Below are 15,000 nucleotides of genomic sequence, written 5' to 3'. Positions count from 1 at the left end.
TCCAGATCGCGAACATGCTGCCTCCGCTCAAGACAACCCCGTGCGTATTGCTTATGTCATCACAACATTCAGTTTCGGCAACGGCAGAGCGTCTTTTTTAGGCCAAATTTCTGGTGCATCACTTGTTAATAGTGCGCAAATAATAAATTATATATATATATATATATATATATATATATATATATATATCCATTCAAACTGTAGCTACCTATTGGTGTTAATGTGTATGTCAGTTTGTTATGATGTTAATTTTTTTCCATGGTCTGTGAAACCGTGTCGATGGAGATTGAAGAAATACTTGTTTGAATTGGGCCCGTTGTTAGCATAAAATTGGCAATTAAAGCTAAAAAAGACCGTTGGAATTTGCGTGTCTTCTTCTGGACACTACAATTCAGTGTATTACTTTACTTTGTTTTCACGTAAAAAACACCCTAATTTTTAAGGTGTGGCAGCTAATCGCCAAAATCAATCATTAAGGAAAAACCCTGAGTACTTGTTGTCCGCCATATTTTTGTGTCCTTTGCAGGACCACACACAATGTGTCTACATGCCTGCATAATGTGCAAGGTTTGGTTGAATACGTATGAATTGTTTAAATAGCAACATCTCAACATCTCAGGGACGGCGTGGCGAAGTTGGTAGAGTGGCCGGGCCAGCAATCGGTGGGTTGCTGGTTACTGGGGTTCAATCCCCACCTTCTACCATCCTGGTCACGTCCGTTGTGTCCTTGGGCAAGACACTTCACCCTTGCTCCTGATGGCTGCTGGTTAGCGCCTTGCATGGCAGCTCCCGCCATCAGTGTGTGAATGGGTGAATGTGGAAATACTGTCAAAGCGCTTTGAGTACCTTGAAGGTAGAAAAGCGCTATACAAGTATAACCCATTTATTTATTATCATAATCCTGAAGGGAGAAAACGTGAGTGCTAAAACTCACCCAGTGATTATTTCTGATCATCGTCCAATTCAAATCGACGTAAGCTTTCCACCCGTCGCTTTTCAATTCAAACAATGGAAAAATAATATTTTTCTATTAGAAAGCGAGGAAAAAAAATATTTATTTCAGATTTTATCAAAAATAATCAGGATTTGGTCTCTGACATCGCCACAATACGGGAAGTACTTAAGTGCTGCGTAACAGGAGAACTTATTAGGATTGCAAGCTTTAAGAATAAAAAACAACGAGCTGAAGAAAATGAATTGTAAATGGTAAATGGGTCATACTTGTATAGCGCTTTTCTACCTTTTTAAGGAACTCAAAGCGCTTTGACACTATTTTCCACATTCACCCATTCACACACACAAATTCACACACTGATGGTGGTGAATTATTGAATGGAATCAAACAATAGCAGGACACATTGTCCAAATAATATTATCAGGAAATATGGATCAAACGTTGCACACAAAGAATGGAATATGGTAATATAATAAAGCAGAAAGTTGAATATAAAATAATAGAGCAAAATTAAAGTTTCATGAATACGGCGAACAAGTTGGAAAGCTCCTTGGGTTAAGATTAAAGAAGCAGATGACAAGAAATCATATATCTAATATTAAACTTTCAGATGATAGTATTTCTATTGATCACAAGCAAATCAATGAAAAATTAGAACTGGGGTGTCAAACGTACGGCCCGCGGGCCGGATCAGGCCCGCAAACAGGTTTTAACTGGCCCGCGGGATGAGTTTGCTAAGTATAAAAATTTGACAACATTTTTGAAGGAAAGAAACTGCTGTTCTAAATGTGTCCACGAGATGTTGCAATAGCAATTCTTTATATCTATGTAGATGATGCTACATATGCAAATAAATGAACCACATGATGTTAGTGCACCAGTCGAGGAAAATGATCAAACTACATCAATAACATCCTGTAAATTGATTTCGACATTATTTTTGTGTCTTGATAGATCAAAAATGAACACCAATGAGTTGACTGATGAACATTATCACATAATTTATTCAGAAAGTATAAATAACAACAAATAAAGATAGAATACTATTAACCGCAACATGTAAGTGTAAAAAAAATCCAACAACGTTATGATTTGTAAATTTTCAGAATGTTATTTTTAAAGAAAAGAAAACAATCCGAAGTTGTCTTTATTTTAAAGTTATCGTGCCGTGATTTTATCAGTCCGGCCCACTTGGGAGTAGATTTTTCTCCATGTGGCCCCCGATCTAAAATGAGTTTGACACCCTTGGTTTAGAACATTTTATACAAATGTATAAGCCTAAGAAAGATTGTTGCATAAAAGCTATGCAGACATATTTGAACGCAATACAACTTCCATGACAAAAAAATCACTGAAGGAACCTACACAATTAATGGAAATTTAAAAAGCTATAAATTCATTAGCAAAAATAAATCCCCTGGCCTGGATAGCTACAACACAGAATTGTATCAAATATTCAGTGAAGACTTGTCCCCTCTATTATTACAAAAGTACCAATCTTCATTTGATAAACAATCGTTTTCTCCAACCTTCAATTTCTCCCATATCTCATTGATACATAAAAAGGATAACGACCCATTGATTTGCAGTAATTATCGTCTTTTATCCCTAGCCGATATGGACAATAAAATCTTGGCAAAAATCTTAGCCACACAATTGTGTTATTGGAAAAATAAATAATACTGACCAAACTGGCTTTTTGGAAAGTTGACAATCTTCAGACAATAAAAGGAAATTGTTTAATGTTATTTACTATGCTAGAGGTCTCCCTTATCCCACAGCAGTATGTACTGTTGATGCGGAGAAGGCGTTCGACTGCATAAATTGGTCATTTATGTTTTGCACGTTACTTAAATTTGGATTTGGAGATCATTTTATACAATGGATTAAGATGCTTTATACAGGGCCCATGGCATCAGTCAAAATCAATAATCATATTAAAGAGGAGCAAAATAATGATGTCCTGCATCTGGATTAGTATTTAATTTGATTATGGAACCCTTAGCTGCAAAAATAAGGGAAAAAAATAATATTCTTGGAATAAAAATTGGTTCTCAGTATAATAAGCCATCGGTGTATTGTGATGACATAATTCTCTACATGTCATATGTTGATTCCTCTCTTCACTATATCAATAGGGTAATCACTGAATATGACTGTTTATCGGGTTATAAAGTAAATGGGTAAAAATGTGAACTACTACCACTTAATAAACATTGTAAGAAATCGCAAGTTCAGAACTCCAAAATTAAATGGAAAGAGGCAGAAATTATATATCTAGGACTGCATATTACACCAATCCTTTATACAAGCACAGATCTAAATCTTAGATATTTTAGAAATAAGATAGAATCCAAATTGGAACGCTAGTCACGTCTCCAAATATCACTTTGAGGTTGTGTGAACATAGTAAACATTAGTATACTGCCAGCAGTTAATTATATATTGAAAATGATGCCTGTCCTAATTAATAAAAGTTGGTTTATGAAAATACATACAATCTTATCACAATTTTTATGTTGTGGAAAGAAGGCTAGATGCTCAGGTGTGTCTACTCCACACAATAAGGGAGGACTACAATTACCAAACTTTTTACATTATTATATCTCCTTTGGTTGTCAACAAACAAGCCACATTATCCAATCTTCTGCAGATAAGGACTTGATCAACATAGAAAAGTGTTGATGAATTTGGAAATTGATGTGGAGAGTTTATATTACATTAAAAAATACTTAATGAATTGAGACAGAGCCCAATAGAAGCCACCTTTAACATTCTAAAACTGTGTCAGAAAATACTTGGAATCAACCCAATTGCATCTGTGAATCAACCTCTTTGGTAAAATCCTAATGTCATTATTAATAAAAATGTGGTCTAATGGTCCACATGAAAGATAGAGGTATCGCTAAACCTCATCATATTATTCATGTAAACTCCTTTAAACCGTTCAATGAATTAGTTGATCAATATAATATACCCAGAAATCATTCTTTAAATTGTATTTCTTAAAAACACGCTGTAAAGAAATGCATATCCTCTGAAAGTGTAACTTTTAATTGCCATGAACTGGAAGATGCACTTTTTAATCAGTATACAATTAAGAAATTATTTTAAAGATTTTATGGAATAATAAATGAATATCATACTAGGAATACAAATGATGCATATGTTCTGAAATGGATGATTGACTTAATAAACATTTTAGATGAAAGAGACACATCATGGAATGATATTTGGAAAAATGCCAATAAACCCTTAAGAAGCATTAAAAATAAGCTGAGTCAATTTTAGATCTTGAATAGATTGTATTTTTCATTTTCTCATCTGTTTAAAGTAGGTAAAGTAGATGGCAAGTTATGTATAAAGTGTCTGGCAGCTGAGGGAACTCTTGTTCATTTATTGTGGGAATGTCAGAGAATAAAATAGCTATGGTTGAAAACAACAAAAGAAGCAATCACATTCCACCCAATGACACTGCAAACTTGTATTCTTGGTGATCTGCATCAATTTAGTAACGTGTCATCAAAGAGTAAAAATGCATTTCTTTCAATATGCATCATAACAAAAAGGGTAATATTAAAAAAATGGTTAGATGCTGATAGTCCAACTCATACTGACTGGTATACACAAGCTATGGAGATGATATCAGTAGAGAAAACTGCATTTAGTTTAGATAATAATGAGTCATATATTGGAATATTGGATCCATTATTTAAATTAGTTTTAACTATTAAATGAACCTAAAATATTACACTATTGTTAATTTTTTTTTTTTTTTCATTTTTTTCATTTTTATAAATGGCTGTGATGACAATGTAAATGAGGGAGTTTTAATCACTGTTAGGTTGGAATTCTTATCAATATTGATACTGTTGTTGATATTATTAATTTTTGTTTGACTACTTTGGATTGTTTTGTGTCATGTTTGTGTGTTCTCTCAATTACTCTGTTGATTGCTATTCTGTATGTTGCTGGGCCGGGTTTGTTTTGGAATCGGAATTGTATTGTCGTTGTATTTTTGTGTATTACTTTGTTGGACTGATTACAAATGATTTATTAAAAATAAATAAATAAATAAAAAATCCTGGCGGGTCAGATATAGTATAGTAATGTAGTATTCTCTATCAGCATCATCTTTACTGTACACGAGTCGATGTTTGTTATTTCAAATAATCATTTTCCCTGTCCTTATGCTTCAGTATATATATATATATATATATATATATATATATATATATATATATATATATATATATATATATATATATATATATATATATATATATATATATATATATATATATATATATATATATATATATATATATATCCATCCATCCATTTTCTACCGCTTATTCCCTTTTGGGTCGTGGGGGGCGCTGGAACCTTATCTCAGCTACAATCGGGCGGAAGGCAGGGTACACCCTGGACAAGTCGCCACCTCATCGCAGGGCCAACACAGATAGACAGACAACATTCACACTCACATTCACACACTAGGGCCAATTTAGTGTTGCCAATCAACCTATCCCCATGCATGTCTTTGGAGGTGGGAGGAAGCCGGAGTACCCGGAGGGAACCCACACAGTCACGGGGAGAACATGCAAACTCCACACAGAAAGATCCCGAGCCTGGGATTGAACCCAAGACTACTCAGGACCTTCGTATTGTGAGGCAGACGCACTAACTCATTTGTATACAGTATATATTATATACTTCCATGAATCCCCTACTGTAGTAAGAATTATGGATTGTACAGATGGGTGATCACTAATGTCATTAATTAACAGACGGCACACTGTATTAACAACGGCCTTAGTGAATATATTATCAATTATTGTAGAACACTGGTCCATTATTCTACTCGTTGTGTTAATTTTCAGACATAGACTCTAGCTATACATTGTATCTATGAAGTCATCAATTGTCTTTTGCTTGTTGGGTTCAGAAAATCTAAATTCTTCTCAACACTCAACAAAAATATAAATACAACACTTTTTGCTCCCATTTTTGACAAGATGAACATAAAGATTTTAAATGATTGTGTGTCTACATAAAAGGCATATTTTTCTCAAATATTATTTAAGGCTTCAAGGAACTTTATTATAATACCAGCACACATAGATGGCACATAAATGTAGTGCCATAGATCCCAGATTAAGACAAATAATGTTAATATGTACATAATGATTTCAATATAATATAATATTAATAGAGGTTGTAAAACGCATAAGATAACATGAATATATTATAAATAGAACATAGAATACCTAATAGGTGTGGCATATCAAGATGCTGACCAGACAACATGATTATTGCCTTGCGTTGGTCATCACAAAAGGCCAATTAAAATGTGTAGTTTTACTGTGTAATTAATTGATTTTGGCTTCTTCCGGTTCTTCGTTTAAATTTATGTAAATGTTGCAGTTAGCTCTCTAAGTGTCCTGAGATTCAACCTGCCTCCTTAAGTCACATGCTTTGTTTGAGTTGTATTTTGACAGATGCACATTCATGTGATTTTCAGCTTTCTTTCCTGTTTCAGCAGTGCCATTTTGTATTTCATACAGGGGAACCTGATCAAGATCACAGGTGTGGTGCGGTACTTTCTTCTGTGCAGTGGAATGCGTGTGTCGGTATTGACATCCACTTCCACTTCCTTCGATTGCAGACAGTTGGCCACCTGTTGCTGTTTATCTTACATCAGTTGTGGGTGTGCTATCTTGTCGGCACTTCATTTGCTCTATGAGCTGTTCCTTTCCATTCTCAATCTTGAGAGTTTGACGCAGTCAAATGTTTTCCTTTTTCGGATCCTTGGATTAAGTTGTTGTCATTTCGCAGACTATAAAATACTCTGGGGATTGTTGGCTTCCTTTTGTTGCTCCTCGTGGTCATTTTTTAAATCCCCAAAAGGCTTTTTTTGCTTGTCAATTAGAATTGATTTCCATATCTGAGAGTAGCTTTGTCTTTTGGTTTGAATTGATCTGACTACATTACCTTTTGGGTTTCCATATTTAGTGAAATGCTCTTTATTATCTCTTTACTTGAGTCAACAATCTCCATCTGTGATACTGCAATATCTCAAATAATCATTCATCTTTTTTGACACCTCATGCCGAGAATCGGCAAATCGCATCCACCATTATCTCTCAGAAAACGCTATACCATTTTATTTCTTCCATAGAATTCAGAATCTTTATTGCCATTGCGCAACCTTTTCATATTTTCGTGTTTCTCTGTTTCCAGAAAGTTGTTGTGTAGTTTGATTTGAAGTTTGTTCATTAGCAATGATTGCAGGCTTGACTGTTACGGTTCAAACACCTGCCGCCTGTCACTCTGCTGTGCGCTCCATTGAGGCCGCCTCGGGACACACCCAACGGCGTTGCTCTCCTGCAGCAGCTGCGCCTATGCTTCTGGCTGCACTCACTCAACAATCAACACACCTGACGCTGATGAGATCTTCCCTGCCTTTAAGCCAGCGTGTACTGTGTTCCAGTGCCAGAACGTAGCTACTTGTACCAGTACAGTAAGCTTTACACGTCTCTAGCTTCCTTGCCTATGTGCTTCCTCGCTCTTTGTGTTTCCCCTTCGTTGTGCTCATTGTGTCTTGTCCTGTGTCGTCATCCAGCAGCCCTTCGTCATTCACTTGTTTCGAGAAGTGTGTCTCGTCTCTCCGGATCCCCTCTGGTCTGCCTGCCTGATCTCGACCACACACCTGCCCCCGGAGAACGACGCATAGCTCCAGCCCCTGACCACCTGCCTGTACCCGGACTTCTGAGCCTGCCTTGCACTTTATGGACTTTCGCACCGATCTCAACACGCACCTTCAACACCACCCGTTAACACTCTACATATAATCGCTTCACATAGTCACACCATCTATATTTGGATTAGTCACATACTTTATTCTTGTATATTAATGAACAGGCTGCAAGCTAAACGACGTCCCTGCCTCCGTGCCGTCTCCTTCTCCACTGTACCGTTGCATTGACTTTCTGGCGGCAATCATCTGTTTTTCATACCTCATGCCAGACAGAGTTCAAGTTAACAGTTATTGTGGTCGAGATTTGGGGTCAGGAAATGTCCGAAATAGTGCAAAACTGAATTAGCAATTGCGGAGGTTCAGGCAGAAAACATTCATTGCTTTCAGCGGACAGCCTGTTAGAGTTTAAATACAGTTTTAATACATTCTCAAACTGTCTATTTTTCTCTCTCTTGCTCCTGTTGCTTCTATTTACATTTTGTTGCTCCAATTATAATATGGCTGCATCCACCACTGCAAAATGCCAATACTTGTAATTGTCCCGCAGTCAGTGGTGTGCCGTCAGGGACAGCAAGGCATTCTCTGTTGGCCTAACACAGGGGTCGGCAACCCGCGGCTCCGGAGCCGCATGCGGCTCTTTGACCACTCTGATGCGGCTCAGCTACATACTTGCCAACCCCCCCAATTTTCCCAGGAGACTTATGGATCTCAGTTTCTCTCATAGATAAGTCCCAGGGAAAATATAATCCTATTTACACTCTAAGTACTAACTAAAGGGGAGTGCCCTAATTGCACTGCAGTAATTGTCCTCTATAGCATTTACAAACAGCGTGCCAGCCCGGCCACATGTTGTATGTTGCTTTTACTTGCACACATAGGAGACAGCAAAGCATACTTACTCATCAGCCACACAGCTTACACTGACGGTAGCCGTATCAAACAACTTTAACATTGTTACGTTACAAATATGCGCCACACTGTGAACCCACACCAAAAAAGAATGAAAAACACATTTCTGGAGAACATCCCACCGTAACACAACATAAACACAACACAACCAATACCCAGAATCCAGTGGCGTGCGGTGAGGTTAATGTCTGGTGAGGCACGACTGCATTATCACAGTCAGATTTACAAACATATGAACCTGCAGTGCAGGTGTACCTAATGTTGTGTCCCTGCGGTCGTTCACGGCTCCTGCAGCGCGAGCATTGTTGTTTTTGCACTTTTTGGCTTCTTGTTAAGTGACTTTTTTTTGGGTGGATTCTGTCTTGGGCACGTGGAGGGTTTGGGTGTGGGCTTTGGTTGGTGTGGCGCTCCCGTCGGGCGATGCATTCTGCGGCGGAGGTGCATGGCACCAGGAGGCGGGGTTATGAGACGAGCCTCCAGTTTTATGATCGCTCAGCACAAGAAATACGTTACACACACAGTTGTTGACAAGATACACTGTACATTATATACCTCAGCTAACTAAACTATGGAAATGTATAATATAATTCATATAGCAATACGGTCTCACTGCACAGGCAGGCCAGCAGTTAGCCGAGTCATTGCGCACAATCCATGTTGAGGCACAAATCAGTGACGTGCCTCAACTGGCTGCTGATCACCGCACCGTCTCTTCTCTGTATTTGAACGGCAAATGTGAAAATAAAAATAAAAATAATCTAAAACTGGTGAAGTTACATGGAAAATAACTTTAGTATAATTACTGGATACATATAACAATTTAATTATATTTTTTTTTCTTTTTACTTTCTTTTTTCTTTCCATGATGGCAGGTGAGGCCGTGCCGTGCCTCCCCTGCCTCTAGTGACGGCACGCCACTGCCAGAATCCCATGCAGCCCTAACTCTTCCGGTATACATTATACACCCCCGCTACCACCAAATCCCCCCACACATCGACCCCCCCTCTCTGTGCATTGGTTTGAGCGGAAGAGTTAGGGCTGCATGGGATTCTGGGTATTGGTACCGTCAGTGTAAGATGTGTGGCTGCTGAAGTAGTACGCCTTGCTGTCACTTACGTGAGCAAACTGAAACTGCATTCTACATGTGGTCGAGCAGGTACACTTTTTGGGCAGGCTGTAGAGGGCGCCAAAAGCAGTGTCATCGCGCCCTGATATTCGGGAGTCTCCCGGGAAAAAATGAGAGGGTTGGCAAGTATGACGCTATCAAGCGCCATTCATTCAAAACTCGCGGGCCGCACTAACATCAAATTTCCACATTAAAGTGCGTGCTGGTGCGTGTGTCGTAGACCCCTGGGTAACATAGCACAAAGCATTTAAACTTTGTATGCGGTGTTTTTCATTTTAAATTTTACTTTTTTTTTTGTGGCTCCCATTATTTTCTTTAATTTGTGAAACTTGCCAAAATGGCTCTTTGAGTGGTAAAGGTTGCCGACCCCTGGCCTAACATAACCAGAAATAATGATCATAATTAAAGATAAAAGTATTTTTTAATTTACTTTCCCTAATATATAAAAGTATTCATATTCTCTTCATGTCATATTATGCTCCTTCCAGCGCTGTTGTTTTTAGGTTATAGAGTTTTTTATCCAATCAGAATCCAGCTATCTTATGTTGCTATGCTGTATCAAATCTGCCCGAAGCCTTCAGAATCGACAATGCGGGCGTCAGTGCATTGTCAATGAACGGGCACAAACATTTGATAGACAGTTTGCAATAGCCAATCAAATCACGTGTTGTTGCCAGAAGGCCTTCCAGCTGGCCTAAGGCAGATATATATTGTGATGTTATGAGCTAGGTAGCATAAGAACTCCATTACCCAGCATTTCACAGTAGTGAAGAGCATGCACAGTAGCCCCATTTTGCAGCTGGATGTTTTTGATGAGCACGCTGTTGAGTAAACTTTAAGAACTCAGCCAACACGCCTTGTCTGCATCTTTTATGATTAGACAAGACAACACATATATTTGCAAGGTCATTTTCAAGAACGATATTTAAAGAGAAACTACATCTAGTGAGACCATGTCGGCCAACCCCGGAAGCTCGAATGGGTTCTACAAATTTGTAAGTTCAAATATTTTATTTCTTATTTTTTTCACGTTCAATATGTTTTTTGCAATTTTAATTTTGACAGTACCACATAAGATATGTTTTAATTAATCCAATGCCCAGTAGTGCGTAAATTTGTTTCTGTATAGTATTTCTCCAGCAATGGTCATGTGGTGATATAGTTAAGTTAAAGTTAAAGTACCAATGATTGTCACACACACACTAGGTGTGGTGAAATTTGTCCTCTGCATTTGACCCATCCCCTGGTTCCACCCCCTGGGAGGTGAGGGGAGCAGTGGGCAGCAGCGGTGCCACGCCCGGGAATCATTTCTGGTGATTTAACCCCCAATTCCAACCCTTGATGCTGAGTGCCAAGCAGGGAGGTAATGGGTCCCATTTTTATAGTCTTTGGTATGACTCGGCCGGGGTTTGAACTCACAACCTACCGATCTCAGGGCGGACACTCTAACTACTAGGCCACTGAGATTTTATTTTGAGAGGTAATCATTCAAGTCGGACATCACTGAAGGCCTAGTTGGGAAACACACGGCCCGCCACTGCCCGCAGTGTTCGGATTTGGTTCAGAACTAGTGTATATCTGAAACATAAACCAGTAACAAATTTGGCAATGCCATGGTTTGAATTACGTGGGAGCCAACCTGAGATATGCTCCCATAAGTGGGTGTCTGAGCAACATATTCATTTCACTGATTGGTTGCACTTTAACACCAAAACCCCCACTGAGGGATTAACAGCCGTATGTGTCCAAATTCTACTTTACAATTTTAACAAAATGTAGAGAATGGAGGCAACTGTTGAAAACAAATGCTTGTTTTCTACCACTCTGTCTGAATATCTGCCAGATGATGCTTGCCTGTACTTTCTCGTGTTACTTGCTTTTTGCTTAGCACAAGATGGAAATTAGGCACAGACCTGTTTCCTGGCTGAGAGAGCACTCCTTGGACAGCGTGGGCGAGCTCTTGTTCCGACTTCTGTGACTTCTCTGCAGCTTTGTCGCAATGTAGTACAGGTGTCAGGTTGGTTTGGCAGAGGTCTGGAGGAACATGTGAACATTTTAGAGCACTTATCCAAGGGAATGACGAACATTTAAATGTGTCATTTTTTTGATAATGTGCCTCTTTAGCTGACAACATTGGCCCTTATTTAATAGTTCTGGATATAAAAATGATGACTGCAGGTAATGTAGGTAGTGACTTCAGAGGGCTAATATCCACCGCATGAACTCTGCTAAGCCAGCACCGTCTTCGATGGCTGGGACATGTTCGGCGGATGGAGGACGGACGGCTTCCCAAGGACATTATGTATAGACAACTGGCTGCTGGTTCCAGACGTGTTGGTCGTCCCTCCCTCCGGTTCAAGGACGCATGCAAGAGAGATCTGAAGGCGTGTAATATTCCTTTAGACCAGGGGTGTCAAACGTAAGGCCCGTGGGCCGGATCAGGCCCGTGAACAGGTTTTATCCGGCCCGCGGGATGAGTTTACTAAGTATAAAAATGAGCCGAAATTTTTGAATGAAAGAAACTGCTGTTTTAATTGTGTCCACTAGATGTCACAATAGCAATTATTTGTGTCTTTCTAGATTATGCTACATATGTAAAAAAAAAAATATATATATATACCACACGATGTAAGCAAACTACATAAATAACATCCTGTAATTTGATTTTTATATACTTTTTTTAATAATAATAATAATAATAATAGATTTTATTTGTAAAAAGCACTTTACATTGAGTAAACAACCTCAAAGTGCTACAGTGTATTAAAAAAATAAAATAAAATAAATAAATAAATTAGAAAAAATAAAAAGATAATTTAAAAAAATAAAAACTAGAACAGCCAAATAGCTAAAACTAGTATGCATATATCTATTAAAAAAAAAAGGCTTTTTTAAAAAGAAGGGTTTTAAGCCTTTTTTAAAAGCATCCACAGTCTGTGGTGCCCTCAGGTGGTCAGGGAGAGCGTTCCACAGACTGGGAGCAGCGGAGCAGAAAGCCCGGTCTCCCATTGTTCACTGAAGTTGTCTTTATTTTTAAGTTATCGTGCCGTGATTTCACCAGTCCGGCCCACTTGGGAGTAGATTTTTCTCCATGTGGCCCCCCATCTAAAATGAGTTTGACACCCCTGCTTTAGACAGCTGGGAGATACAGGCGGAGAACCGAAATGTCTGGCGTCAAGCGGTTAGACAGGGTATTGCAGAGGCTGATTTGAGGAGGGGCCAGCTCGCAGAGGAGAAGAGAGACAGGATGAAACATACTGCAATTACCATTGCACAGCAGGTCTCTCCACATGTTTGCACTAAGTGCAACAGGGACTGTCACTCAAGAGTTGGCTTGCACAGCCATGCTAGGAGTTGTCAACAAACATGAATGTATCGTATCAACAAAACATCAAGTTAAAATGTGGAAATTATAATCAAATAGGTGTATTGTATAATTACAACACTCATTATAACTGAAAATATATTACTAATAATTGACAAAAATTCGATGACAAAACAATTCAAATAAAAACAATAAACTATTATTAATAATTAAAGTACCATTAACAATTAATTAATAAATGAAATAAAAAAATTAAACATCAAATCGAAATAAGTGTTTGACCCAAGAGCGTAAATTAGCATGGTCTCCTGTGACTATGCTGCCAAAGAAGAAGTTGTTTGTGTTTTGGTAGCATCTTCATCCCGAATCACAATATTTTCTTGCAGAATTTGAAGCAATTATCAAATATGTCATTGTTGCAGGTTGTAGCAACACAACCAAAGAAGGGGTCAGCCTGCATACATTTGCAAATGATGGGAATATGAGGAAACTTTGGATCTCTCCAGTCAAAATAGGACGGACCAAGTGAGAGGATTTGAATGATTCTGACTTGGAAAAAGAAGGGTTTGAATGGAAAAAAATGAAATAGACTCAAGCCAAATGTAAGCCTGGAAAAATCAGGAGCACCCTTTCTCTCTCTCTGTCTCTCTCTCTCTATCTGTCTCTCTCTCTGTCTTTATATATCTGTGTCTGTCTGTCTTTCTCTCACTTTCTCTCTCTTTCTCTGTCTTTCTCCCTGTCTCTCTCTCTGTCTGTACGTCTGTCTCTCTCTCTCTGTCTCTCTCTCTCTCTCTCTCTATGTGTCTCTCCCTGTCTTTATCTCTCTGTGTCTGTCTATCTTTCTCTCCGTCTATCTCTTTCTCTCTCTGTGTTTTTCTCACTCTCTCTCTCTGTCTATCTCTCTCTCTCTGTGTCTTTCTCTCTGTCTCGCTCTGTCTCTCTCTGTCTGTCTCTCTCTCTCTCTATCTGTCTTTCTCTCTCTCTCTGTCAGTCTCTCTCTCTTCTCTGTATCTCTCTCTCTCTCTCTCTCTCTATCTATCTCTGTCTCTCTCTCTGTCTCTCTCTCTCTGTCTTTCTCTCAATTCAATTCAATTTAAATTTAATTTAAAGGGGCTTTATTGACATGGGAAACACACGTTTACATTGCCAAAGCCAGCATTAAAACACTCTCTCTTTCGCTCTCTCTGTCCCTCTCTCTATCTGTCTCTCTCTCTGTGTCTGTCTTTCTCTCGCTCTGTCTCTCTCTTTGTCTCTCTCTCTGTCATTCTCTCTTTGTCATTCTCTCTCTCTCTCTCTCTCTCTCTCTCTTTCTCTGTCTTTCTCTTTCTCTCTGTCTTTCTCTTCCTGTCCCTGTCTTTCTCTCTCTTTCTCTCTCTCTCTCTCTCCCTCAAATCAATCTCAATTTCTCTCTCTCTCTCTCTGCTCTGGCTGCCAGTTAGTATTTATGTTTCCCCGTTGCTCTGTGTCTCTCGTCTGCCAACAGGAATTTGTTAATTTTGCTACTTTTGATTCATTGGACTTTCTTAATGGCACTGGCTGTTTCCCTCCCGTGTCATTGTCTTGTGTTTATTCCCCCTGTGCTGTGTAAATAAACACTATTTTTGAAAAGCCCACTCCACCTCTCTGCTCTGAGGTCCAATCTGCTACATAGCGTAACAAATCATATTATTATATAGATTATACAAATCTAGGATGTAGGACGTGGAGTCAAAAACAGCACGGAGAGGCTACTGTGTGAACTTTTAAAAAGTGTTTGAAAAAAACTCTTCACTAAAAAGCAAAAGGCATGTTGGGTGCTGAACCAGTACTTGTATTACATTGTGTAACTGCTATAGTCTAGGGTTGTACCATATACCGGTATTAGTATAGTACCGCGATACTAATTAATCATATTCAGTACTATAGCCCCTCTGAAAAGTACCGGC

At 38.7% G+C, this 15,000-nt stretch overlaps 1 protein-coding gene across 3 annotated transcripts in view; it reads right to left on the bottom strand.

The window, feature by feature from the left end:
• Positions 1-15,000, bottom strand: part of trhr2 (thyrotropin releasing hormone receptor 2) — a 153,127-nt gene that overhangs the window by 110,085 nt on the left and 28,042 nt on the right. For 2 of the 3 annotated variants that reach the window (XM_062035303.1, XM_062035302.1), the window contains exon 5: positions 11,664-11,784. The exons of the other annotated variant lie outside the window; for it this stretch is intronic. In XM_062035303.1, the coding sequence (XP_061891287.1) occupies positions 11,664-11,784 (121 nt within the window). The remainder of the gene's footprint in view (positions 1-11,663; positions 11,785-15,000) is intronic. 3 annotated transcript variants of the gene reach the window in all.

Source organism: Entelurus aequoreus, linkage group LG24 (genome assembly GCF_033978785.1).
Source record: "Entelurus aequoreus isolate RoL-2023_Sb linkage group LG24, RoL_Eaeq_v1.1, whole genome shotgun sequence".
Classification (NCBI taxonomy): Eukaryota; Metazoa; Chordata; class Actinopteri; order Syngnathiformes; family Syngnathidae; genus Entelurus; species Entelurus aequoreus.
The sequence above is the reverse complement of the archived record's forward strand: the minus strand, read 5'-3'. Positions and strand labels throughout refer to the sequence as shown.